Here is a 25,567-nt window from a genome sequence, read left to right on the forward strand (position 1 = left end):
TGACATGATCCCCACGCGAGGGGCTGTTTTCCATTTCCCCACAAAGCCCAAAGGCTTGTTTTCCATTGCTTTGTTCCCAAAAATCGCAAGGCCAGCAGCGACGGGGAGCGGAGCCGGATGAAAGCGCACCCGTGCAGACAGACCGACCGCAAACAGCAGCCGGGAAAGACAGAGGGACAAATGCCTTTCCCTGCTCCCCGAGTGATGCTGAATACAGGGGGAACGCACTCAAAATTTGGCAAAAACCTGGCTTTTGGGCACCGCCAGCGATGCTCGGTTTTCTTGCAGGAGCTTTAGCACATTTGTCTTCTCCTGTTTCACTGGGGCCTCCAGCGACATGTGCCTTCCCTTCGCCACTGATCGCTTCAAGATGTGAGAGGCGGCAAGGGGGGAAATTGAGCCTCTGTCACCAGAATACACAGAGAATAATCAGCTTTGCAACTCGAAGAAGCCTGGGAGGGATTTGTTATTTTCTTTTTATTTTTCACTGAACTTAGGACAATTTTCTTCCCAGTTGGTAAAGATTTCAGGCTGGGGTTTGTGTTTGTTTTTCCTTTCTAGCAGCACCGCGCTTCCCAGCTCTGTTACAAACCATACACTGAAATGAGCAGCTTCACTAAAAAAACCCGCCCTTCTTGCCCCGTCTCCGTTTCCGTGGTGTCCTGATGCTAATCCCGCAAAATTCACCATCCCTTTTCCTAATTTCATGGCTTTGGGAACACTGCCAGGAAAAGAAAAAGTTGCGAAAAACGTGATGTGCGGGGGGCAGAACGGGTCCCCCTCTTGTCCCGCAATCTTCAATAGCAATCTTCAAAAACTGCGATCGCAGGGAGGGAGGGACCCCCCGGTGCTGCCCGGTCCCCGCCCCGCAGCGGGGCCCCGGGGGCGGGAGGCGGTGCCGGGGCGGGGCGGGAGCGGAGGAGCGCGGCCGGGGCCGGTGGCAGCACCGGCGCCGCTGGCGGTACCGGGGCCGCAGCCGGTGCTGGAGGCGGTACCGGAGCTGGTGCTGGAGGCGGTACCGGAGCCGGAGCCGGTGGCGGTACCGGAGGCGGCGGGCGATGTGCCCTGGGCGCTGGGCGCTGCTCTGGGCGCTGCTGGCCGCCCGCGGCGGGGCCGGTGAGTCCGTGGGGATCCGGGGGGTTCGGCGGGGCTGCTCGGTTTTCCCTGCAGATGCTGCTTCATTTCACCCCCTTTTCACCCCAGTGCCCCGCTCCTGGCTTGCGGACCTCAGCCCAGCTTAAATCCTTTGGGGAGCTCAGCGCGGGGGGTCTGGCAGCGGCACGTCTCTGCCGGCCCCATAAGTCGGGTTTTGCCGTCCTGCCCCGGCGGTGCGGTGGATGATGTGACCGGGGACACGGCGACGGGCACTGGGATTCACCCCGTTCCCACCGTGTACAAAACCTCCGGGAAGCGGCGCGGTTCGCGGTGCCGTCGGTCTGCCGGCTTTTAGCCGCTTGGTCACCTGGAAAAAGGAATGCGAAGAGGCGAAAAGTAACTTTTTGGAGTTAAAATTGTGCTGCCGGTGTTTGGCCGCGGTCTGTGAGCTGCTGGGGGGTTTCAGCCCCTGCTCGGGCGTGCTGGGGGGTCTCGGTGCGCAGGTGGGGTTAGCGGGGAAGGGGCGAATGTGTTTGCTTTGGGCAGGGGGGAGCGAAAAGTCTTGACTCTGTGACAGCAGAATCTGCAGCGAGGGGACCTCACTGTGGGTTTAACCAGGAGTCCTGGGCTGGTGTATCCCGAAGGTGTCTGAACCCCCAGAGTCTTTTTGGAAACGAGGTGCTGCCCTGGGGAAATTCACCCCTTCTGGCAGCTCCCTGGGATGGGGAGGTCAGAAACCCCGCAGGCAGGGGCTCTTCACCCCTCCTGCCCCGTCGGGGTGTGAGGATTCACCCAACAAGCGCCCGCGCAGGAAGATGATGCCAGCAGGTGAATTACTTCCAATAATGGGAAATCCAGGGCTAAGCACTTTTGGCAGACCTGGGTGTTTTCTAATCCCCTCCTTCCTGGGGCTGCAGCAGAGCGATGTTCTGCTTCATTCATGGGCTGTGCAACTCCCTCTGTTTTGCTTTTCTTTTTTGCTTTAACCCTAATGAAGTGTCTTGAAGTGTCAGGCAAGACTTCCTTGTTACAGCTCCGTTCACCAGGCGTGCGGGACCTGCTCTGTTAGTTTTGCTGTGATCCCGGGTGTTTTGGGGGAGCAGCGCTGCACTTGGAAGTGGATTTATCTCCACACCGGCTTTTCCCCCGGGCCAAGCCGTGCCAGTGCACAGGCTCCCACGCAGGCATGCGGGCTCTGGTGTGGGCTTTTAGACCCAGCCTAAGCAAACCGCGGTGGACACGGGGAGAGGGTGTCGGGCCACATGGGGCAAATCCCTTCCAAGACACCACAAAGAGCTAAGGAGGGAAGGGGTACTCAGAGCCAGCACTACGTATGAGAAACTGCTGTTGTCACGAGAGTCAGAGAGGAAAGTATTTCACTCCTGGGCTAGCAAACACCTCATTCCATCTAATCAGTATAGAAAACAAGGTTGAGATCACCTTTGCCCTTTACCTTTTCCCTTGAAGCAGCTGGGGGTGAGCGGAAATCATCCGGGACCAGGTGAAACACTTAGAAAGCTTTGAAATTGTGCGTGAGAACAGCTGTTTGAGGTTGGAATGTGCCGAGCAGCCCCAGCCTGGGAAACCGCGGGGAAAAGCAGCAGAGGGAAGGGGATTTGGGGTCGCTCGCCCGTTTGTTTGCATTTGGCAAATCTCAGTGGGGCCGCCTGGCTGTTTGGGAGCTGCTGACCCGGCCTCGGAGCTGCGTGTTGCAGCAATCACATGGGCTCTGTTTGTGTTGGGATGGGAGAGCTTAGGAAGCAGGTTGGAAAAGCTTAGGGGCTTTTTTTTCTTGCTTTTCTGAAAGGGAAACCCATTGTTTTGTGCGAGCGCCAGGAGAGCTTTGCGCTTTCCTCTGCGCCGCCACAGCTTAAAAACCCCTTCTCAAATTCCTGTCTAGAACTAACATTTCTCGAGGGTTAAAAATAGTGAGCAGTTTAGCAAAGGAGTGTATCCAGCCCCAAAATGAGGTTGTGTTCCTTGGCTCTCGGGGAAGCTCACCCTGCATTACTCACAACAGTCATGACGTAGCTTTGAAAACTTGTCGTTTGATGTTTCGGGACTGAGAGCTGCCTCAAAACAAACTCAGCTGAACTCCGGCTAAATAAAGAGGCCGTGCTTTCTACCTGCAGTATTATCTTTTAAATTGTGAATAGGGTTTTTGTTTTCGGAAGTTAACTTAGCTGAAATTCCTGTCTGGCACGGTGCCTTTGCTCGCTGAAAGCAGCAGGGAGATTTGCCACTGCGCTCGGGAGTTCTGTGTGCCCGTGGAATCCTCGGGAAGCTCAGAAAAAGCATCTGTTTGTGGTATATTCTTTAGATCTTACATCTTAAAAACATAGGGTTTTGTTTGGGGGGAAATGCTGTATGTGGAGGTGTTCTTCGTCTTGTTTGTGGCTGGGCTTGGGAGGGGGAGAGCACCATTACAGACATGGCTATGTGAAGTGATTTGTAGGTGGGGCCCCTTAGGAAAAATGGGTAAATAACCTTCCCTTGGGAAAAATGTCTGGGAAAAGCCCTTGGGATGCAGACACTGAAGAGCAGGCGGCTCCTCCGCGCTGTCCGGAGGCGTTTCTGTGTCTGTCTGCAGCTGTTTTCCCGCGAAAAGCAGCTCGGCGGGGGCACTTAACTTAGCAAAAGTGTTTGTGCTTGACTCACTGAGCATCTCCCTCCTTTGGAGCCGCTCGCCCTGTCCTGGAAAGGCAGCAGAAAATCAGAGAGAGCCCCGCCGGGGACTCTTGCTCTGCCCCAGCTGAAAATGCTCGAGAAGAGGCCCCTGAAAGGGGGTTTTACTGGAGTAAAGTCCCAAATTCCTCCTGCCCGGAGATCCTTTTATATTCCAGACCCAGGGGTGCGATGCAGCAGAAATAGCTCCTGCCTCTCCCGGGCTGAAGGACAAGTGACCAAGCACTTTCTGTAGCCTGGGCTGCTCCGGTTTGCTTTAAAAAAGCCTTTTTTTGGAGGTGCTGCTAGTACATAGTCTTAGGGCAACCCCCAGCTCCACGTTTCCTCCTCTTAAGAGAGGTCTCCTAGATTCTGGACTTTTGGAGCATCTGTAAATGAACTGCTTTTAATTGTTATGTTAATGGAAGCGGTGGGGCTTTGCGGGGTTTTGGAGGGGGGCGCTTTTTGGCTATTGGTTACAAAGCTGAGATTTCTCTCGCAGACAATGCTGATGGAAATGGAGGTGTGAGGCCGTACCCATCCCGGCACCCCGAGCGCAGCGTGGCCACCGCTGGCCACTGGCCCCAGCCCCGCCACCAGCCCTCCGCCGGCCCCCTAGGACACATTAAGTTCAACCCCACGGTGCGGCACATCGTGATTAACGAGCACAGGGATGTCACGTTTAATTGCTCCATCAAAGTGCCTCAGCTGCTGCTCCGGCCGGACACCCCGGGCATTTCTCTGTGGAAGGACGGGAGGGAGCTGCTGGACCGCATCTCCACCAGCCACTTTGAGATCTCGGATGAGGAGGACGTGGCCATGACCTCCACCTTCAGGTAACTGCTACCGGCCTGCTTGGAGCTACACCCTGAGTGTTGGCCTCAGGGGAGACACTTGGGCTTGGGACTAGGATGGGCAGACACTCCCCGGCCCCCAAAGCCTGGCTTTGCAAGCCCAGCTTATGCTTCTCTCTGGCAGCATCCTCGCGGCCACACGCTCGGATAACGGCTCCTACGTCTGCAAGCTCAACATCTCTGGTGTGGAGGTGGTGTCGGATCCCATCGCGGTGCAGCTGGAAGGTGAGACAGAGGAGGTCCAGAAGCATCGTGCCCTGGCAGAGTGACAGCCCCGGGGACCGTGATCTGGGAGCTGTGAGGTGTCCTCCAGGAACGGAGAGTCCTGGGTGGGAAGGGGCTGGTTGCTGGAGCAGGGCACAGCCCCGGACAGGACAATTTGGGGCTGTTGACAGGGCTGCGTGTCCAAGCTCTCTGCATCTCTTGTCTCCCTCCTGGTGTCCGCGCAGGGCTCCCGCACTTCATTCGCCAGCCCGAGAAGCTGAACGTCACCAAGAACAGTCCCTTCAACCTCACGTGCCAAGCCGTGGGCCCACCGGAGCCCGTGGAGATCTACTGGTTTCGCAACAACGTCCGAGTCAACGAGAAGCCCCACATCTCCCCGTCGGTCCTGACCGTGCCAGGTGAGCCCTGTGCGTCCTTGCCATGGCCAGCTAGGCCACCTGGGTGGCTCCTGTGCCATCCCACAGCCCGTCCCCTTGGCCTCGTGCCTCCCGTGGGGCTGGGGCTGTGTCCCCGTGCGCTGCCACGGGGATGTTGCAGCTTATTTCGTCTTTGTGTGGCACCCTGCACTGCTGCAATGCTCAGCACTGGCACATTTCCCAGGAGGTTTTGGCATAAAATACGGCCATCAAATTATACACAGTGGGACACGGGGGTCCAGCGTTGCAAACGAGGGACCACAGAGGTACCAGTTTGCCAAGGTTTCTTCCCCAGAAGAGGCAGGACACTCAAACTGCCCTTTCCTAAGCAAGGAGCAGGTTTCTCCTCCAGCCTGTGGCCACACCAACAAGTGGGGTGCTGCTCTTCTGGGCTGCTTCGCTGGTGGTCCCCTCCGAATGTCTCTGGAAGAGCTTGGCTTGGCTCCTGCAGCGTCCCCATGCCGGGCTGCTGGAGCACAGGGAGAAAAGTCCTTCTCATAACATAAAACCCATCGTGGTTTTGCTGCACAGGCAGAAGAGAGGAGGGATTTCTTGAGGAGAAGACCACTTAGCAGCCAGGCTATAACTGACTTACCGTGGCGTCCAAAGGCAGGCTTTAAAAGGCAGTGAAAGCCGGAAAGAGTGACTCATTCCTCTTGGATGCTCTTGCATCCGCTGGCACACGCTGGATCGGGTCGTTTGAACCCTCCTGGTGCTGCTGGTGCAAGCGAACGCTTGGCCATGGCTGCAGCCTAGGGAAGGCAAACAGCCGTCCGCACGTGGGTATTTCCAGCGGCCCCCAAAAGCGGCCGGTCCTCCGCTCTCAGGCGGGAGGTTTGAGCAATCTTCGGAAAGCAATAGGTCATCTGATCCCAGCCACGGTGGTGGTGCTGGTGGGCTCTTCTGCTTTCCGCCTTTCCCTTTGCCAAGGCGAAGCAAACGCTTACTCAGGAGGTTGTGCAACGGCACCGTAGGGACGTTCGGTCCTCGCGGCGTGGAAGGTGGGTGAGCGCCTGGGCACAAACGCCGTGGAGGGGAGCGATGAGCACAACATGAAGGTTTTCCTTTGTGTGTAAAAATACGACAGCAAGGCTGAAAGTGTTTTCCGTGAGGATTGGTGCGACTTGGGCGTTTTGAGCAGGTCCCTTGTTTCGGTCCGCACAGGTCTGAATGAGACGGCGCTGTTCAGCTGCGAGGCTCACAACAGGAAAGGGCTGACGGCGTCCAACCCGGGGCAGGTCAACGTGAAAGGTAAGCAGCGATGTGATGCTCACCTGAGCAGCAGCTGTCCCGACCTCCACCCTGCCCAGCAGCCATTCCACAGGAGCTGAAGGAGAAGTTTTTAAGGCTCCCACACTCATTTTTCCCCATTTTAAACCCATATTTAAAACCAAGCAGTGATTTAGAATCACCCAGTGCGGTCCTGTCATCCCAGTATCGTGGCCGTGGGAGGAAGCACCAAAAAGCGCATTTGAAAGCAGAACTGTCAGCCCCAGCGCGGGTTTCGGAAGGGCCGTATCGCTCTCTTCCTTCCCTCTCAACCATGGTAATGCTTGCAGTTTTCCATAGGAAATGGTGGAAATTCTCCACATTCCTGACAGGGGCCACTCCAGCAACGTGAGGAAGGTGTTTCCCCAAATATGTCATTGCCTCTGAGCGGCCCAGAGAGCTCACAAATATAGAACGTGCTCAAAATATAACCGCAAATGGCTTTTTTTTCCTGCTTCCCTGTCTGGTGGTCTGAGACGCCTGCGTTACATGGATGGAGGATACTGGGGGAATCCAGATGTGCCATGTTTGAGTTTAAACCTCCAGCTGACTGTCCTCGCCTTTTCCCCGCAGGAATACCATCCGCACCCACTGGCCTGCGTGTCCTCAACCAGACGGGCCACAGCATCGTGATATCCTGGGTGCCGGGCTTTGATGGGTTCTCCGCGCTGAACAGCTGCCGGGTCCAGGTAAGTGTCCGTAACCCCCTTTGCATCTGCACCCTTCCCTCATACAGGTGCTCCGAGGCACTTGGAAATCTGTGTTGGGCACGAACCGCGTGGATTCGACCAGAGCGTTGATTTGGGCAAACTGAGTTGGACTTTGCCAGCTGTCACTCTGTCCCACTCGCACCCTGCGGTCTGTCTGTCTGTCTGTCTGGTGAATTTGTGGTGCCCTGATGTTGAGGAGCCCAAGTTGGGCAGCAAGAAGAGTCCTGGGGCACAGACAAGGAGGCTTGGAAGGTGCTGCTAGAGACCAGTTTAGCGCCTGCTGATGAGGAGCAGCTTTGCTGTGCCCGCTGCGAGGGGGAAAGTCGGTGGAAGGGATCGCGCAGTGGGTTTTTCCAAGTGATTCCCTTCTGTTTGATGTTGCTGCGTTTCGCGGGCCAAGCCCATCACTTGCTTTCCCGTGGAAATGTGTTTTATACCGGCTAATCTGTACTCCAGCTGAGAGAAAGGGGACTTTGAAGCCAGGTAAAAGTGAAAGGAGTTACCAGGGGAAAAGGTAGCAGAGCTAATATTAGCGGGAGCTCGGGAAGCGGGGTGGAGAGCCAAGGAATTTCCTGTGACTTAACGTTCACGGTCTGTCATTAGGAAACGGCCTTTGGAGCTGGAAAACAGGGCAGGATTTCTGGCCCAAACTCAGCTGTGACTAAGCCCTTTTGCTCCTGTCCCCTTCGATAATCCCCTCGCTGGGGCAGCGCAGCCCACCGACAGTGACTCATTTCTGAGCGCGCCCGTGCTTAAAAAAGGAAACTTGCTGTCAGGCCTGCCAAGTTCAAGCTGTTTAAGTTTGCAAAAAGCCATATTTAAAAAAAAAAAATACATTAACTTGGTGGACTCTCTCCAGACGACAAGTTGAGGATCGAGATGGCTGAGCTGGGCTCGATGCTCAGGAGAGCAGCCGGTCCCTGCGGTGCTGTCAGGAGCAGCTTGCGCGTTCATCTGGTCACTGCTCGCCTCTAGCAACAGCTTGGGGACCTTCTCAGCTTTATGAGGCTCTTCTCTTTCATTTTGGCTGGGAAATGCTGCTGGCGTTGGTGCCGAGCACCCTGGGCTGCCCAGGGGTACTGGTGTTGCTCGAGCAGAAGGGCAGGACCCCCGCCACCCCAAAACCAGCGCGGAGGCTTTTGGGAGGACCGTGTGGCTTTCTGCTTGTGGTTCAGGCTGAAACACGTCCTGCGGGTTGTCTTCAGAGCCACCTGTCCCTCTCGCACTGGCATCCCCTGTTCTTGCTCCCCCTTTCCCCACCATCCCAGCCCAGGCCACTCTCGTGGTGCTTCCCGCAAAACGAGACACTTTTTGGGGAGCTGCACGGGCTGTGTGGGCAGCTGTGCGGTTACTCACCAGCCAGCCTTTTGGGGAGAGAGCGATTGCTCCGGGTGTAAAATGCGTGACCTGTTTTAGTACATCGGATTCATCTGTGCTGCGAAATGTGGTGATGGAGTCTGATGAGGTCTGAGATTAGACCACAGGACTTATCACCACCAGTAGCTGCAGGACTAATGATGAAAAAGGACTTTGTTTGGGACTCGCCACCTGGCAATGCTATTCAGTGCTCCTTTTGCTCCATGCCATGAGAAAGAGCAAATAATCCCTCCCTTCTCCTTCCCCCAGTGATGGTGATTTCACATTTCTGCCGCGTCCCCACCGCAATTCTTTCTCCATGTGCGTTGGAGCCCTTGCCCTGGGCACCGCGAAGCTCCTGCCGTCCATGTCCCACCAGGCAGAGATGAGCCGGTGTGCAGGAAAGCGGCGTTGTGGCTGTTCGGGTGGGAGGCACGAGGGAATGGGGCTCCGGATCCTGTTTACAGGCACAAAATTCCTGCCGCACGCCTCACGCCGCAGGTTGTTGCTGACTAATCCCTGTTTTTTCGATTAAGGTCAAGGAAGCCGTTCCGCGCAGCAACGCCTCGCTGCTGCTCTTCAACACCCCCGTGCCGCCCCACCTGTACCGCGTTCCGCGGCTGGAGCCCATGCTGGGCTACGACCTGCGCGTCTCCTGCGGGAACGAGGTGGGCTGGTCGGTGTTCAGCCCCTGGATAACCGCCAGCACCACCGAGGCAGGTAGGAAACCAGCACCCGAGAGCCCAGAAGGGTTTCCGTGGCTCCATCGTGCGGCTGCGCTTGGAGCAGGATGCTCTGGATGAGATGCTGGTCCAGGGTCGTGGTTGCGTATGGGGCGGGACATCTTGATTCTGTTGACTGGGGAAATTTATCCACCTACTGCAAATATTAAAGGCTGTAGGAAATACCGTGTGCTTTCTACAGCTCGTTTTCTGTGTCCCTGCGCCCACCCCGCTCTCCTCACCGTCTTTCTCCCCGATTCCTGCAGCTCCGACCACCCCACCGCTCAACGTCACGGTGTCGTTCAATGAATCCAGCTCCTCGCTGGAGATCCGCTGGGTGAAGCCGCCGCTGGGGAGGATCCATGGGGAACTGCAGGGCTATCGCCTCTGGTACCACTGGCAGAGCTTCAAGGGGCTGGTAAGTCACTGGGGAAATGGGGAAAAATGGCTAAAGCCTGGAAGAGAACCCAGCAGGCATCACGCAGGGATGTCCAGTTTGGTCTTGGGGCTTCTGTATATTCTTTCTGAGCTTGTCTGCTTTCTTGTGCTTTCACCTGGGCTTTTAAAATACAAATAGTCTCTCTCTTTTGTGTTTTTGTAACTCATGGCAATGCCCTAAGCCATTAATATTGGAAATAAGCAGTTCTGCTCGAAGGAGACAAGAGGTTTGGTACTACAGCTCCTATTCTCTAAAACAGAAGCGAGATGCAAATCTTTGGGGTGACACTCAAGCTTTGGCAGCACCTCTTTCAGCTACAGAATCGATCATAAGATGTTGGGGAAGATGTGTTCCCTGGGGTGTGAGTCGTTCCTCGCTCCGCTGGGATTTAATCTGTGCATTAACTCATGCAAACCCACGGCACGGCCATCAGGAATGTGCTGGGGTGACCTCTCGGGGGTTCCTGGCTCATCTCAGCTATCGAGCAAAGGTTCATCGAGGACGATTGCGCAGATGTGTCCAGCTGTCACCGCCGCCCCGTGGTTTGCTTTCCCGTCCCAGGCTGCGAGCACAGAGCAGCGCCCGGGCAGCCTGAACCCACCGCGGAAAAAGTGACTCACGCTGATTATTTTGTAGGATGCTGCATTTTCTGTTCTCCTTTTGCGCCTCTGGAGAAGAGCACGTATAGATCCAGACCGAGTGAAGTCAGGGAAACAATAGTACAGTCTTGTGACTCGCATGGAAAAAAAAATGCTGACATATCTGCTGTCCCCCAAGCAAAATGCAAAAAATGGGACTTGCCCTTTAGGCTCTAGGAAACTTGTTGTTGTTGTTGTTTTATGCATTTCCCCAGTCAGATGCTTATGCGGGGAAATTTCTGCTTGGATTCCTGGTCAGTGATTATTCTCCCTGAGTTTTGGCCCCGGACAGGCTGAATGTGAAATGCCCCCAAATAACATACAGTTTAACAAGCCCAGCACAACAAAGGCAGAGGATCCGTATTTCTGTGTCAGCAGGGCCACCTGCAGGCCTCTTCTTCTCCACAACCAGCCCGAAAAACTGTTTTTAAAAACTTGCAAAAAAAAAAGCTGTTTTATTTTATTCTTAAACCAGCAGTTCTTGTCTAAGCCAAGGCTGCCGGCGCTGGGACGTGAAGAAATTCCTCAACGACCACAAGGCTCGCATAGAAACCCATTAATTTTGGCCGTTGCGTCCTGCCGGCACGGCCGCCCGCTGCCGGCGCTCTGTTAGATCAGCCGCGCTCTGTCCTCAGATGACACAGCGGGGATGGCTGTGCTGGGACAGGATCCCGGGGCGTTTTTGCAGCGGGTGGTGGGGAAAGGGTCTCGGGTGCATTGGTGTGAGGAGGTGGGAAGGCAGGAGCGCAGCAGCGGGGGCAGCGGCCGCTATCGGCGTGCGCCGCGGACACGATTCGCATCCATCTCTGGGGGTTCGTGGGGCTGCTTGCAGAGGCTGGTCCCCTCTGAGCGGCTCCGATCCGCACTGGTCCCCCTCGGCCGCTGCTTTTCCTCAGCCGTGTGCTGTTCAGCTGGGGCACTGCTGGCCACAGCAGCCTGCCAGATGTTTTGAGTGCTGCTGGGCAGCTGTTTTGCAGCTGGAGAGTGGTGGGGAGCAGCAGCAGACACTGTCCCAGCTGAAAAAGATCGTGAAGCAACGGGGAATTTGCAGGGAAAGACTCACTTGTGTTTTTACCCAGGAAAAAGGTCTGTGCCATGGGGCACGCTGACTCCTGCCATGTTACCAGGCAAGGAAGTACGCCCTTAAAATTAGAAATACTATTAGCTTGACACAAAACCACATGCAGAAAATATCTGCCCTAAGATGTACTCTCGGTGGCCGGGCACCTGAGGGATGGAGCAGGGAGGGTTGTGGCTGAACGCGGTGGGAGATGCTCTGTGGAGGAGCGGCGGTGGTGAGCACCGAGGTTTTGGGTTAAAATCCGCATTGCTGCCCATGTGTGAGATGCTTTTCCCTTCCTCGCCTCTCTGTGCTGGGGCTGCCGGCCCCGCGGCTGCTGACAAGCAGAGAGCGGCAGCAGGACGAGGTTTGGATGGGAAGCGCCGCTCAGCCCCTCTCCACATCCCATCCGGCGCTTGCAGGCAGGGCCATTATTCTCTGTAAATAGCTCGCTGCCGCGTTTCCTCCGGGCTTGCAGAAGCAAAGCGGCACAGAAGCGTGACAAGGGGCCAATTCTCAATAAATGTCCGGGTTTCCCTCCAGCTGCTGTCTCCCGGAGCCCAGACCTTTCTCCCCTTCCTCTCCAGCAGAACGTCTCCGCTGAGGTGCAGCCCAACGCCAGCGTGGCCGTCCTGCCCGTGCTGGCCACCAATGCCACCTGCTCCATCCGCGTGGCCGCTGTCACCAAGGGGGGAGCGGGGCCGTTCAGCAGCCCGGTGGAGGTTTTCATCCCTGGCAGCGGTAAGGAGACGCAGGGGAGGGCGATTTGACGTCCCTCCATCCTCCTCCAGACGCTTTCCCCGCTGTTGGCCAAGAGTTTGGGACATTTGGTAGCCAGGAGACTTGCTCTGCACGTGCAGCCGTGGTCCTCGTGGCCCCTTCTCCCCCATAACCCTTTGGGCTTTCCTGGGTTTGCTTCCACCCCCTGGGGAATACCCCCAGCCCCTGGGTGCTGCACGCTGGCTCCTTCAGCTCCAATAACAGGGTGTTTCCTCAGGGTTAATAACCTCAGCCCCCTCTTCGACTCCAGCCTCCGGGAACGCCGACTCCTTCGTGGTGCTCCTGGGCTTCATCTGCGGGACGGTTGCCGTCGGGCTGGTGCTCTGCTTGTCCATGGTCATCCAGAAAAGATGCGTGGAAACAAAATACGGGTAAGGCGAAGGGCAGACGACTCGGGGAGGTGCCCGGTGGGGCCGGCAGCCCACGCTGGCCATGGAGAGATGATTTCTGCCTCCAGCACTGACATCATCCCCACAAATGACATTTTTTCACGCCCGTGGTGAGGGACTTGAGGGTATTTTTACCGCAGCGACAGCACTTCCCCTCTCTTCCTCAGGCCAGCAGTTCACCTTTCGCTCACTATTCCTATTTTTTAAAGGGAAGTAAACTTGTGCAATCTGGTGCGGGAGGAGTTTTGACACGGAGGTGAGAGAGCACAGATGCACAATATCCTGTGGCCCCAAGAAACCCCTCCTGCCTCGGCACACACCAAATCTGTCCGAGCCCAGTGGCTCAGTGTGGGCAGAGAGGCTGGTGCTGGGCTGGTGAGTGGTGCTGCGGTGATGGGGACAAAGGGCTGTTTTCTGCCACGATAAAGCCAACGCTACTCACTCGTCCTCATGACTTTCTAAGTGGCGTTTAACTGCCCCGTGCTGCTGGTTTTGTTAAACAATCGTGGTGCCAGCGGCTTTTCTTATGAGCGCTGTCACTTGGGTGTCTGCGGTCAAGCTGGAACTGGGATATATAATAATTAACCCCTTCGGAAGGGCATCATTTCAGTAAGTGAGTTTAATGAGCCAGTGAAGGAATCTGATTTAATCTGATCTCCCGTAGCCTCACCCCCACCCCAGTTTGGAAACTGGTGGCGTGTAAGGGTCCCTTTCCTAACAGGTGTAGCTTTGTCACTCTCTCCTCATCATCCTGACACCTGGGAGCTCCGTTTCCCGGTGCTGGACCCCGCACGGCCCCATTCCGAGGGGCACAGCATCCCTGGCAGCGTGCCCGTCACCGCTGTTTCGGGGCTGCGGTGTGAAGCTCCTTCTGGTTTCTTTTTGGCTAAGGGACGGTGGTTTCCCGTGCTGGCAGAGCGCGTTTACACACTGCGTTTGCACATTGGGCACGAGGAGAGGTTGCTTTAGGAGGCACCGCGTTGCTACCGGCACGGACTGCTGTCCGGTTAGGAAATGAGTATTCCATTTCCCCCTCCAAAAAAAAAACCCTCTGTGACTCACTCAACAGATCAGCCTTGTTTACCAAGGGCTGTTTTGCTCGGACCCTGTGGGCGATGGCAGCTGTCCAGTCAGAGGGAAATGACAAAGATGGGGGCGCCCGCGTTTCCTCCGGTGCCCCTGGCAGGGGGCTCCTTCCGCGGGGGACACGCAGCCCAGCAAGGTCTGTTTGTGTCCCGCCAGGAACGCGTTCCGTGGCGACGACCTGGAGCTGGCGGTCAGCTACACGGCCAAGAAGTCCTACTGCCGGCGAGCCGTGGAGCTCACGTGTACGTGGGTTTATTTCTCCTGCTGTTGATGGGGGTACCCAGCGGGTGGGACGTGAGCTGAGCTGCTGTCCCTCTGTCCCGCAGTGGGCAGCCTGGGCGTCAGCAGCGAGCTCCAGCAGAAGCTGCAGGACGTCGTGGTGGACAGAAGCGCCCTCAGCCTGGGGAAGGTGCTGGGAGAGGGTGAGTGTTGGGGATGGACACGGCTCCGGGCCCAGGGGACGTGGGGGGATAAGATGACAAAGTGCCAAGACCCCTGCGTTCGTGTCCTTCTGCTGCTGCTGAGACACAAACCTCCTCCTGTAGCTTTTTCACAGTATCACAGTATGTTTGGGATTGGAAGGGACCTCAAAAGATCATCTAGTCCAGTCCCCCTGCTGGAGCAGGAACGCCTAGGTGAGGTCGCACAGGATGAGATCTCCACCTGAGAGTGTTTCAAGTCTTCGGGGCCATAGCGGTGTCCTCAAAAGTCGCGCTGCAGCCTGCCCAGGGCACTGGTGGAGCTGCCATCCCTGCAGATGTTCAAAAGACAGATAGATGAGGTTCTTAGGGACACAGCTTAGTGACAGTGTTAGGTTGACATTTGGACTCGATGATCTTGAGGGTGTCTTCCAACTGAAATGGTTCTGTGATTGTCTGAAGCGCTTTCTTCTCTGGCGCGGCGCAGGGGAGTTCGGGTCGGTGGTGGAGGGGCGGCTCACGCAGCCCGAGAACGCCCCGCAGAAGGTGGCTGTGAAGACCATGAAGCGTAAGTCGTCCCCCTGGCCTCACGAAACTTGACGTTGGGTGGCAGAGATTTGGGGTGTTAAAGCTCTTTGGGTTCTAAACCTCCTCCTTTTTTCTCTGCTTCCCAGTGGATAACTTCTCCCAAAGGGAGATAGAAGAGTTCCTCAGCGAAGCAGCGTGCATGAAGGACTTTGACCATCCCAACGTCATCAAGCTCCTCGGTACGGGCTGTGGCTCATCGCCGTCCAGCTGGGATTTGGGCTGGGGAACCGGCCCGGGGAGCGCTCGGGTCCCGCAGAGGACCACGGTGCCTCTGCCCATGGGGCTGTGCAACCCACCCATGTTTTGCAGGCGTGTGCATCGAGCTGAGCTCCCAGCAGGTCCCCAAGCCCATGGTGATCCTCCCGTTCATGAAATACGGCGACCTGCACAGCTTCCTGCTCCGCTCGCGGCTGGAGATGGCCCCGCAGGTAACGACCGCGGCAAGCAGAGCGCCCTGTGTCAGCCTCTCCTGGGGACAAACCTGCGTTTGCTTCTTGAGAATGTTAGAGGACGTGGTTGTGGTCTGTCTTCCTGCTTTGGTGGGATCCAGCTCCACAAAACCCCATGGGAATCTCTCGTCGCCTGGACAAGCCCCGTTATCCCCGCTCCTCCTCGCACAGCATCTCCTCCAGCCTCAGCGTCGTGGTCCCTGGGCTTGCTCCAACACGCCTTTCTCCTCCCAAGGAGCCCCAAACGGGACGCAGCATCCAGATGTGGCCACACCAGGGCTTGCGCTGTCTAACCCGCACCCTTTTCTTCCCAGTTCGTGCCCCTGCAGACGCTGGTGAAGTTCATGGTCGATATCGCCCTGGGGATGGAGTATCTGAGCAGCCGGCAGTTTCTCCACAGGGATTTGGCGGCTCGAAACTGCATGTGAGTTTTTCTCCTCTGCTTTATCCCGGATGGATAAGCACCTGTGGTTTTACAGCACAACTCGGCTTCCTTAAATAAAACCTTCCTTAAAAATACCCTTGAGAGACAAGGGAAGAGAGCACAGCCTCAAGCCCTGCTTCAGAATTATCTATCTTGTCGCCCCCGTGTCCTCCTGGCAGGTTGCGGGACGACATGACGGTGTGCGTGGCCGACTTCGGCTTGTCGAAGAAGATCTACAGCGGCGATTACTACCGCCAGGGCCGCATAGCCAAGATGCCGGTGAAGTGGATCGCCATCGAGTCCCTGGCTGACCGCGTCTACACCACCAAGAGCGACGTGGTAGGTCGAGACCCGCTGGGTCGAGCCGTCCTCCCTTTCCGCACTTTGCTATGGTTGTTCTCTGACCTTTCGCTGCCCGCGCGGCGCCCTGGAATAGGTTTATTGAGTGGGCTGCTCGCCTCTGCTGCATCATTGCTGATTATGCCCAGTTTTTGGGGAGGGCAGGGCTGGAGCGGCAGCTCTGGGCGTTGTGCGGTGACCTTTTCCGCGTGAAAAGCCTCATTCATTCCCCCTCATTCAGCGCACATTCCCTTTGTCCCGGCAGTGGGCATTCGGCGTGACCATGTGGGAGATCGCCACCCGAGGGATGACGCCCTACCCGGGCGTGCAGAACCACGAGATCTACGAGTACCTGTTCCACGGGCAGCGCCTCAAGAAGCCCGAGGACTGTTTGGACGAGCTGTGAGTACCAAACCCACGGTTTGGAGGAGGGAATAGAGTGACTGTCAGCGGATTTGCTGATGGCACCAAGCTGGGAGCAGTGGTGACACTGGAAGCTGTGATGCCATCAGAGACCTGGACAGGCTGGAGAGCTGGGCAGGGAGAAATTGAATGAAATAGAGCAAGGGCAAGGGTAGAGTCTTGAATCTGGGCAGGAACAACCCCAGGTTCCAGTATAAGTTGAGGAATGACCTATTAGAGAGCAGTGCAGGGGAAAGGGACCTGGGGGTCCTGGACACAGCAGGGTGACCATGAGCCAGCACTGGGCCCTTGTGGCCAGGAAGCCAATGGTACCTGGGGTGGGTTAGAAGGGGGTGGTCAGTAGGTCAGAGAGGTTCTCCTGCCCCTCTGCTCTGCCCTGGGGAGACCACACCTGGAATCTTGTGTCCGCTCGTGGGCCCTCAGTTCCAGCAGGACAGGGAACTGCTGCAGAGAGTCCAGCGCAGCCACCAAGATGCTGAAGGGAGTGGAGCATCTCCCGTGTGAGGAAAGGCTGAGGGAGCTGGGGCTCTGGAGCTGGACAAGAGGACACTGAGGGGGGACTCATTGCTGGGGATCAATATGGAAAGGGGGAGTGTCAGGAGGATGGAGCCAGGCTCTGCTGGGTGACAACCAGTGACAGGACAAGGGGCAATGGGTGCAAACTGGAACACAGGAGGTTCCACTTAAATTTGAGAAGCAACTTGTTGGGGTGAGGGTGTCAGAGCCTGGCCCAGGCTGCCCAGGGGGGTTGTGGAGTCTCCTTCTGTGCAGACATTCCAACCCGCCTGGACACCTTCCTGTGTAACCTCATCTGGGTGTTCCTGCTCCATGGGGGGATTGCACTGGATGAGCTTTCCAGGTCCCTTCAACCCCTGACATTCTGACATTCAGGGATTCTGTGGTTTGGCGAGCCCCTTTGCTCGCTGTCCGTCCGCGAACAACCTGCGCATCGCTTGGCTGAGGTGGTTTCTCTTTGTGCTTCATGGGTCTTGCTTGTTGATGCCCTCCCTGGAAGGACACAGCAACTATTTGTGCTGTAGATTTGTGGCTTAGCGCCGAATTTGGCCAAAAGCCGGCAAAACCTGTGCATCACAGCAAAGACTGTTCTGGGGTTCCCACGTTCTCCCCACTGCAAACCTGAGCCCAGTCTCACTGGTCTGTACCGGGGGGGGGTCACCTGCAGCCTCACCCCCTCCATTTCTCCCAGAAACAACAGTTATAAAGACTAAATTTTGAAAAAAAATGGCAAAGATTTAAGCTTTTCTTCCTGGTGGGTTTGGCAGCAGGGAACGCACTCGCAGTTTCTCTCTCAGAGGAAAACCGGCCAGAACGGTGCGCGTCACATCTTAAATGAAAGCGTCACAGAAACAAAAACTCCCAAACCCTCAATATTTGCATAATGTCCCGAGTTTCGAGGTGCCCAGTGAAAGGCAGATCCCGGAGCAGAGCGGCGTGTCACCCAGGGGGGGAAAAGCAGCATCTGGAGTGCAGGAGACCAGGAACCCGGCAGGAGGTGGCAGGGGGACGGGAGCAGTGCCCTCTGCAGTTGGTGCTGGACAAAACAGGCTTCAGTATTGTATTTATTCATTTTTCAAAAACAGTACATTTTGGCCTGAGGGTCATGACTGGTGATGCTCTTCTCTACCCCACAAAATACCTTCTTGTTGCTCAAGGGCTCTTCAGTGCCTAAAATCTATAAATCTGCAAAGGGAAAATGTGGAAACCTCAAAACTGCGTTTCTGAGCAGCTCAGCAAGGGGGTTTTATCTGGTTTATTTTGGGCCAACAGCCTAAGGGGGGAGTTGGCTTTGCTTTGTTTTAATGCAAAGCAGGTCAGGGCTTGCCCAGTTTGGAGGGAAGCGGGGACTGGGAGCATCCTTTGTGATAACCACGCTCCTCCCTCCATCCCCAGCTACGAGATAATGTCTGCGTGCTGGAGAGCCGACCCCGCCGCCCGCCCCACCTTCTCCCAGCTCAAAGTCCACCTGGAGAAGCTGCTGGAAAACCTGCCCGCCCTCAGGAGCTGCGGGGACGCCATCTACATCAACACCAGCCTGCCCGAGGAGAGCCCGGATTCCACCCAGGACTCGGGTTTCCCCCAAGCGGACTCTGATCTGGAGCCCGGGGACGTGTCGGAGCCAGCGCTGGTGGCCGTGGATGTGGATGTCCACCCGTGGGGGGCACGGTACGTGCTGGAGGAGCAGGTGGCCGTCCCCAACGAGGAGCCCTATGTCCCGCTGCTGCCCGACGGGGCGGCCGCCGAGGGCTCGACGTGGAGCCGAGCCGAAACCTTGCCCGTGGGCACCGCGCTCTGCCCGCAGGACTCTGAAGTGCTGCTGTGAAACGGGGGAGCCTGTAGAGAAACAAAAGGACACAGAGGGTTTTATTTTAATAAACAGCCGCCTGGTTTAGTTCTTCCTGCCTTATTTTCACAGTGGGGTCTGGCGCTTCCCAGGAGTTGAAGTCATGGGGTGTTGCTTAATAACTAAATGCTGCAACTGTTCTTTTTCCATGTTAGGAGGGTTTTGGTCTTTGTGCTCCCCATGGCTCACAGGTAAGGGAACCTGGCCTTGTGTGGCCTTTTTTTTTAACCTTTTCACCATTTGTTGTGGTTTTTGTGATGGGCAGCCCCACAGATGGTCTGGGCTCCTGCTGGGATTGTTCACGCCACCAGACATCCCCATCAAAAATGGCAAGTGGAGCCCAAATGGGAACAGCGGCTGCTTCCAAATCCCCTTATCCCAGACAGCAGGTTCTCGGCTGCTTGCTGAGAAAATCACTGGTGCGACAATGATGGGGAAATGGGAATCTGTAAGAGGGGTCCTGGTCTGTAAAGGGGGGTCCCAGTCTGCGATGTCCTGGCCCTGCCCAGCTGCCTCTGCTCTGTTTTTGGGGGGTTTTCAGCTCTGCCCATGGCAGGGGCTGCTCTACAGAACCAGCTGCCCCACTGGCCCTGGGCGCTGGAGCTGAGACCCTGTGCAGCGCCCAGCTGCTGGTCCTGGGGGCGCCGGCTGGGAAGGGGGTGCAGGGGCTGAGGAGTGTGCAGGGAATAGGGGTGCAGGGGCTGGAAAGGGGTTGTAGTGGGTGGAGAGGGGTGCAGGGGATGGGGATGCAGGGACTGGGAAGGGGTGCAGGGGATGGGGAGGAGGTGCAGGGGCTGGGAAGGGGTGCAGGGGATTAGGAAGGGGTGCAGGGGATGGGGAAGGGGGTGCAGGGGATAAGGAAAGGGTGCAGGGGCTGTGAAAGTGGCGCAGGGGCTGGGGAAGTGGTGCAGGGAATGGGAAGGGTTGCAGGAGATGGGGAGGGGGTGCAGAGGCTATGGAAGGGGGTTTCCCTTGTCCCGTCAGCAGCAGAACCAGTTTTTCCGCAGAACAGCCCCCCCAAAACCCCCCTCCCCGGGGGTACTGAGCCTTTGCTCAGCGGGGCCGCGCTGCGCGGTCCCGGGGATGCTGCGGGGCGGGGGGACAGAGCTCTGCCGGGTGTCCCGGGGATGCGGACATGGGGGGTCCCCGCATCCCCGGGCTGGGGGGGCAGAGCCGGGGCGGGGAAGCTCCGGAGCGGGGCGAGGAGCGGGCGGGGGGGGGCCGAGCGCCGCGTCCCGCTCCACGGGGGAGCGGGGCGGGGAGAGGCGGCAGCCGGGGCCGGGAGAGCCCGTCCTGGAGCGGCGGAGCAGAGCGGACCATGCCGGGGCACCGGGGCCGCCTCCCGCTGCTGCTGCTGCCGCCGCTGCTGCTGCTGCTGCTCCCGGCGGCACCGGAGCCCCAGGTGAGCGGGACCGGGGGGGCCGGGGGGCGGCGGGACCCTCCGGGGGGTTTTGCGGGGGGGAAATGTCTCCGCTCCCCGCGCCGGTGCCGATGCGCTCGGTGTCCGCCTGCCCGTCTCCTGCCCCTCGCCCCAGCAAACAGGTGGGCAAAGCCTCGGAGGGAGCTTAAACGGGGCTCAAACCGGGCCCGGTTGATTTTATCTTCTTACCCCGCTCCTGAATCACCACCGAGAGCACCGAGGGTGAAGAATCTTCCCGGTTTCAGGGGTTCTGCCGCGGTTCAGCATCCCGCGGGGAACTTGAAGTTAAACCCAGCCCTAACAAAGAGCTGTTTATTAAAGCCGGCTACGTGCCAGGCATCTATTTGCTTTTGCCTCCCTCCCTCTTGGCGCGGGGCACCCCAGAGCCGCAGGCACAGAGCGGCCCATCCCCACGACCCCCCAAAACCACACCGAGGGCAGCAGAGGACAGCACAGTGCCCAGGCTGGGTTTTCTTTCTTCTTTGTAAACCCTCAGTAGCTCTTTGGAAAGGAGAATAACTTCAGTCCTGTTGCGGGGGAGAAGAAACCCCGTGGGCCAGGTGGGCTCTGCTCACTTTCCCAAAGCTCATTTGTCCCCAGCTTTGTGCCAGCCCAGCCAGACCCTGCGCGCTCCCTCCCTGCGAACCTCTGAGCTCTAAAACTTCCTTGGCTTCGCTCAGCTCTTGCTCTTTCTCTTCGTTTTTCAGTCAATTCTGCAGGAAACCCACAATAGCGATGCCCGTCTCCTGCGTGAGTCAGTCGGCGGTAGCGCTGGGTTTGTGAGCGGGGGCCGCGCCAGCGCTCCTGGCCCAGCAGCGCTCACAAGACAGCTGTTTTCCTCTTCTTTTGTCATGTGGAAGCGGCACAGGGCTCTCGCTCCAGCAGGATGAAACACGAGTTATGGCATCTCTCCTAGGGCTCACAAAAGCGATCACAGCCCTGCCTGTAGCGCTGCCTGACCCGTTTAGATGTAGGACGGCATGCCTGGGCTAAGGACTCCTTGCGTGGGCTAAAAAACCTCCTGCATCTGGGTAAACGGGGGAAAAAACAAAATTGGGTATCTCAGGAGAGCTTTGATGCTGCAGAGCTCCTGAAACCTGCGGCAGGTTGGGTCCCGGCTGGCGTGGCAGCGCGGGGACCGGAGCGATGTCCCCTGTGTCCCCTCGCTGAGCGCCTGTCCCGTCGTGTCCCCGCAGAGCTGCCTCAGCAGGCAGCAGCTCCTGGCCGCCATCCGGCAGATGCAGCAGCTGCTGAAGGGGCAGGAGACGCGCTTCGCCGAGGGGCTGCGGGTGATGCGGAGCCGGCTCAGCACCCTGCACAACTCCCTGGCTAAAGCCGCCCCCGAGCCGCCCCCCGGTGAGTCCCTGCTGTGTCCCCTCAGTCTCTTCTGTGGCCTGGGAGGGTGCTGGGGGGCATGTTGGGGTGCTCAGGGCTGTGACGGGTGGAGCTTTGGATGTCTCCGTGGGTGTTCCCGCGTTGGTAGTTCACGCTTGTGACTTTGGGCAGATTTGAGGAAGATAAGTTAAAGAGGAGATCTTGGAGGGTCTGGGTGAACCGTGGCGCGGGTAGAGCTGGGGACAGAAGGGATAAGTCAATGCTCCCCAAAAACCTGAATGCTGACCCCTCTCCGCGTTGCTTCGGCAGTTTCCTGCCCTGCCCTGCAAGCCCCAGCGGATGGGAAGAAGTTCGGGACCAAGTATTTGGTGGAACACGAGGTTCACTTTGCCTGCGAGCCGGGGTTCCAGCTCCTGGGCTCCAGCACGCGGACGTGCCAGCCTGACGGCAGCTGGAGCGGGCAGGAGCCCCACTGCGCAGGTACGGCACGGGATTCGGCTTTATTTAAACACGGGGAGGGAATTGTGGCACTGACATCCCAGGGGTGCTGCGGCTCCCGTGGCTGGAGATCTGGGGTTCCTCATCCTCAAGAAAAGCTGGAGATCAGCAGAGAGACGAGGGGTTGGGGCATCGGTGCAGTGACGGCGCCCGGCATCGCGGCAAACCTTTGTACCAGGGCACCAGGATGGAAGTAGTAGATGCCATTTATTGCCACAAGTGCGTTTTCATACAGTTTTACCAATTCGTGTGTCTCTTCACTATCGGTTACAAGTTACAGCGGTAACATCTCATTGGCTCATTTTGCTATCATCAATGTTACTCTTCTACTCTACACCTTAATATCTCTGGATACTCCTTTACACCCATCTCTCTCACAGTTAAACCTTAATACCTTCAAGGCTGATCTCTGTTCCCATGCCCACTGTCAGGGAATCCATGGGCCCACCATAGTTTCCCGCAGCAGTGATTTCAAACTGGGTCCGTCTTTTTGAAACGCCCCATAGCTGTTTGGGATGTGCCGTGTGGTACCAAAGCATCCCGGGGTATGTGGTGATCCTGGGGCTTCTGTCCCAAAAGAAAATAAGGTTAAACGCGGCTGCTTTATATTATTTTATTATATTTTCTTTGCAGAGATCAGCGAGTGCTCCAGCAGCCCCTGCCAGAACGGCGGGACGTGCCTGGAGGGGCTGAACCAGTTCAAGTGCCTCTGTCCCCAGCAGTGGACTGGGGCCACCTGCCAGTACCAGGCACAGACGGGTGGGTGACCCCGCGCCGGGGTGGGTGACCCCTCCATCACCCCCCGGCGTATTTCATCTTCATGCCCCCGAAATTCCCACCCGCAGCTCCCCCGGCGTGGAGCGTGACGGACGACCCGGCGTTCAGCCGCCAGCCCCGCTGCGCCCAGATCGCCCAGACCCAGCAGTGCAGCTGCGACCCCGGGTTCCACATGAGCGGCACGGCCGCCAACGCGCTCTGCCAGGGTGAGCCGGCCCGGGGGGCAAAGGGGCCCTGTACACAATCCCACAATCAATGTCGGGGTTGGGAGGGACCGGGAAAGCTCATCCAGTGCAATCCTGACACCCAGATGAGGTTACACAGGAAGGTGTCCAGGCGGGTTGGAATGTCTGCAGAGAAGGAGACTTCACAACCCCCTGGGCAGCCTGGGCCAGGCTCTGACACCCTCACCCCAACAAGTTTCTTCTCAAATGTAAATGGAACCTCTAGTGCTCCAGTTTGAACCTATTTCCCCTTGTCCTACCACTGGTTGTCACCCAGAAGAGCCTGGCTCCATCCTCCTGACACTCCCCCTTTCCATATTGATCCCCATGAATGAGCCACCCCTCAGTGTCCTCTTGTCCAGCTCCAGAGCCCCAGCTCCCTCAGCCTTTCCTCACACGGGAGATGCTCCACTCCCTGCAGCATCTTGGTGGCTGCGCTGGACTCTCTGCAGCAGTTCCCTGTCCTGCTGGAACTGAGGGGCCACAACCGGACACAATATTCCAGGTGTGGTCTCCCCAGGGCAGAGCAGAGGGGCAGGAGAACCTCTCTGACCTACTGACCACCCCCTTCTAACCCACCCCAGGCACCATTGGCTTCCTGGCCACAAGTGCTGGCTCAGCCCACAGCACCCGGTATTCCCAGCTGGTCTCCCATCCAAGTACTAACCGGGCCTGACCCTGCTTAGCTTCCGAGATCAGATGAGATCGGGCGTTCTCAGGGTGGCATGGCTGTATATATTTATAAATATATATATATATATATACACACATATATTTATATACACATACATGTATGTATATATATGTTCCCCAAGTATAATCTGATAGTATTTGAACTAAACAGTGCTGGCTCACGGTCACCCTGCTGTCCCCCAGGTCCCTTTCCCCCACACTGCTCTCCAACGGCTCATTCCCCAACTCACACTGGAACCCGGGGTTGTTCCTGCCCAGATACAACACTCCACACCTGCCCTTGTGTACCCCGTTTTCTCCACAGATCTCAACGAGTGCGAGGTGTACAAGCGGGACGAGGGGCCCCGGCTCTGCGCCCACCTCTGCGTCAACCTCCCTGGCTCCTACCGCTGCGCCTGCCCCCCCGGCTACCAGCTCTTGGGCGACGGCAAGAGCTGCGAGGGTGAGGAAAGGCTGCGAACCTGCTCGCACTGCTCCTTTTTTAACGTTTTCCCTTTTTTCCTGCTTGTTTGCGAGCGTCTCCGCGTGCAAAAACCTCAGTGGGTTTGTGCAGAGAGTGGTGGAAATGATGGAGGTTCAGGGGCTGGCAAACACGGGCGATGCTTTGGGGGGTGTTTGTGGAGCTGGCCCACGGGAATGCAATGGCCCCCAGCAGGAAAATAAGGACAAAAAGCAAGAATTAGGTGGTGAGGGGTGAGGAGCTTCTCCTCCAAAAATAAGGGAGTTGGGGTGTGGGAGGCCAGAGCCGCTCAGATGAGTCTCCTCCTGAAAAACGGGGGTTTTTGAGTTATAAGGTGTTAATCAACACTTGAAAATATGAATCAGTGCAGTTGGTGGTGAGAAAGCTCGCGCTTTCTGCTTTTCTCCCCAATTTCTGCGTGTGTTTCCGCGGCACGTTGCTGATGCTCCCAGTGCGTATCTGCAGGCAAAGCTCCTGATTTGATTGCCGGGTGTCTTAATGGTTACGGAGCTGTTTAGGAAATAAAGAGAGATGCTTTTCCCAACAATTTAGCAGAAAGTCAGGAAAATGAGCTGCCCCGCTGCTGCAGAGCGCTGCTGTGCCCCCTCGCTGGGCAGAGGGGAACAGGCGAAGGAGGGAATTTGGGCCATTTAGGTGTTTTTGGCCGCGTTATTTTCTGATCCATATTTGATGTTTGACCCGTTTCAAGGCACTTTTACCTCTTTTCCACCCAGAAGAAGCCCTTGGTGGGGTGGGCTGGAGCTCTGGGCTCATGTTTTGCCCCGTTTTGCCTTGTTTTCCAGACATCGACGAGTGCGCCCTGTCCCAGGACGACTGCCCGGGCGGCACCTCCTGCATCAACACCGGGGGCGGCTTCCAGTGCGTGAACCCGCAGTGCCCCCCGCCCGCCGGCAACGTCACCTACGTCAAAACCTCCCCCTTGTGAGCGCAAAACCCTTCCCCACTTTGTTCTTTTTGGGTGCCGGGGTGGGGGGGAGAGGAAAATATCAAATATCGTCTTGCCTCCGCAGCCAGTGCGAGCGCAACCCCTGCCCCATGGAGAGCCGGCTGTGCCACCAAGCCCCCAAAACCGTGTCGTTCCACTACCTCCCGCTCCCCGCCAACGCGCCGGCGCCCATGCCGCTGTTCCGCGTGGCCACGGCGGCGGCGCCGGGCCGGCCGGGACCCGACAGCCTCCGCTTCGCCATCCTGGGGGGCGACGGCCGCGGCCACTTCGTGATCCAGCGCTCGGGGCGCCACACTGGGGAGCTGGTGCTGGTGCAGAGCCTGGGGGGGCCCCAGACCGTCCGCGTGGACGTGGACATGTCCGAGTACCTGGATCGCGTCTTCCAGGCCAAGCACGTCTCCAAAATCACCCTCTTCGTCTCCGCGTATGAGTTTTAGGGTTGGGGGGGGGTTTCCCTGTGCCAAATGTTGCACCCGAAGGCGCCAG

The 25,567-nt window shown here is 57.4% G+C and overlaps 2 protein-coding genes across 2 annotated transcripts; both read left to right on the top strand.

The window, feature by feature from the left end:
* Positions 1 to 337: 337 nt before the first annotated feature.
* Positions 338 to 18,686, top strand: MERTK (MER proto-oncogene, tyrosine kinase; the record flags this gene model as incomplete). Its single annotated transcript, XM_080341516.1, has 21 exons — positions 338 to 372; positions 805 to 1,116; positions 1,412 to 1,491; positions 4,262 to 4,595; positions 4,738 to 4,838; positions 5,063 to 5,236; positions 6,419 to 6,505; positions 7,097 to 7,212; positions 9,126 to 9,309; positions 9,578 to 9,729; positions 12,036 to 12,189; positions 12,446 to 12,599; positions 13,860 to 13,945; positions 14,030 to 14,125; positions 14,610 to 14,690; positions 14,797 to 14,889; positions 15,020 to 15,138; positions 15,474 to 15,583; positions 15,763 to 15,922; positions 16,188 to 16,324; positions 18,257 to 18,686. The coding sequence occupies 21 exons, from the start codon at positions 338 to 340 to the stop codon at positions 18,684 to 18,686; spliced, it is 3,195 nt and encodes a 1,064-aa protein (XP_080197642.1).
* A 1,339-nt stretch (positions 18,687 to 20,025) lies between these two features.
* On the top strand, positions 20,026 to 25,518 carry FBLN7 (fibulin 7; the record flags this gene model as incomplete). Its single annotated transcript, XM_080342577.1, has 8 exons — positions 20,026 to 20,109; positions 21,324 to 21,483; positions 21,772 to 21,942; positions 22,594 to 22,719; positions 22,806 to 22,943; positions 23,959 to 24,096; positions 24,918 to 25,056; positions 25,146 to 25,518. The coding sequence occupies 8 exons, from the start codon at positions 20,026 to 20,028 to the stop codon at positions 25,516 to 25,518; spliced, it is 1,329 nt and encodes a 442-aa protein (XP_080198703.1).
* Positions 25,519 to 25,567: the final 49 nt, after the last annotated feature.

This window comes from Nesoenas mayeri, assembly GCF_963082525.1.
Source record: "Nesoenas mayeri genome assembly, chromosome: 3".
In the NCBI taxonomy this organism is placed as follows: Eukaryota; Metazoa; Chordata; class Aves; order Columbiformes; family Columbidae; genus Nesoenas; species Nesoenas mayeri.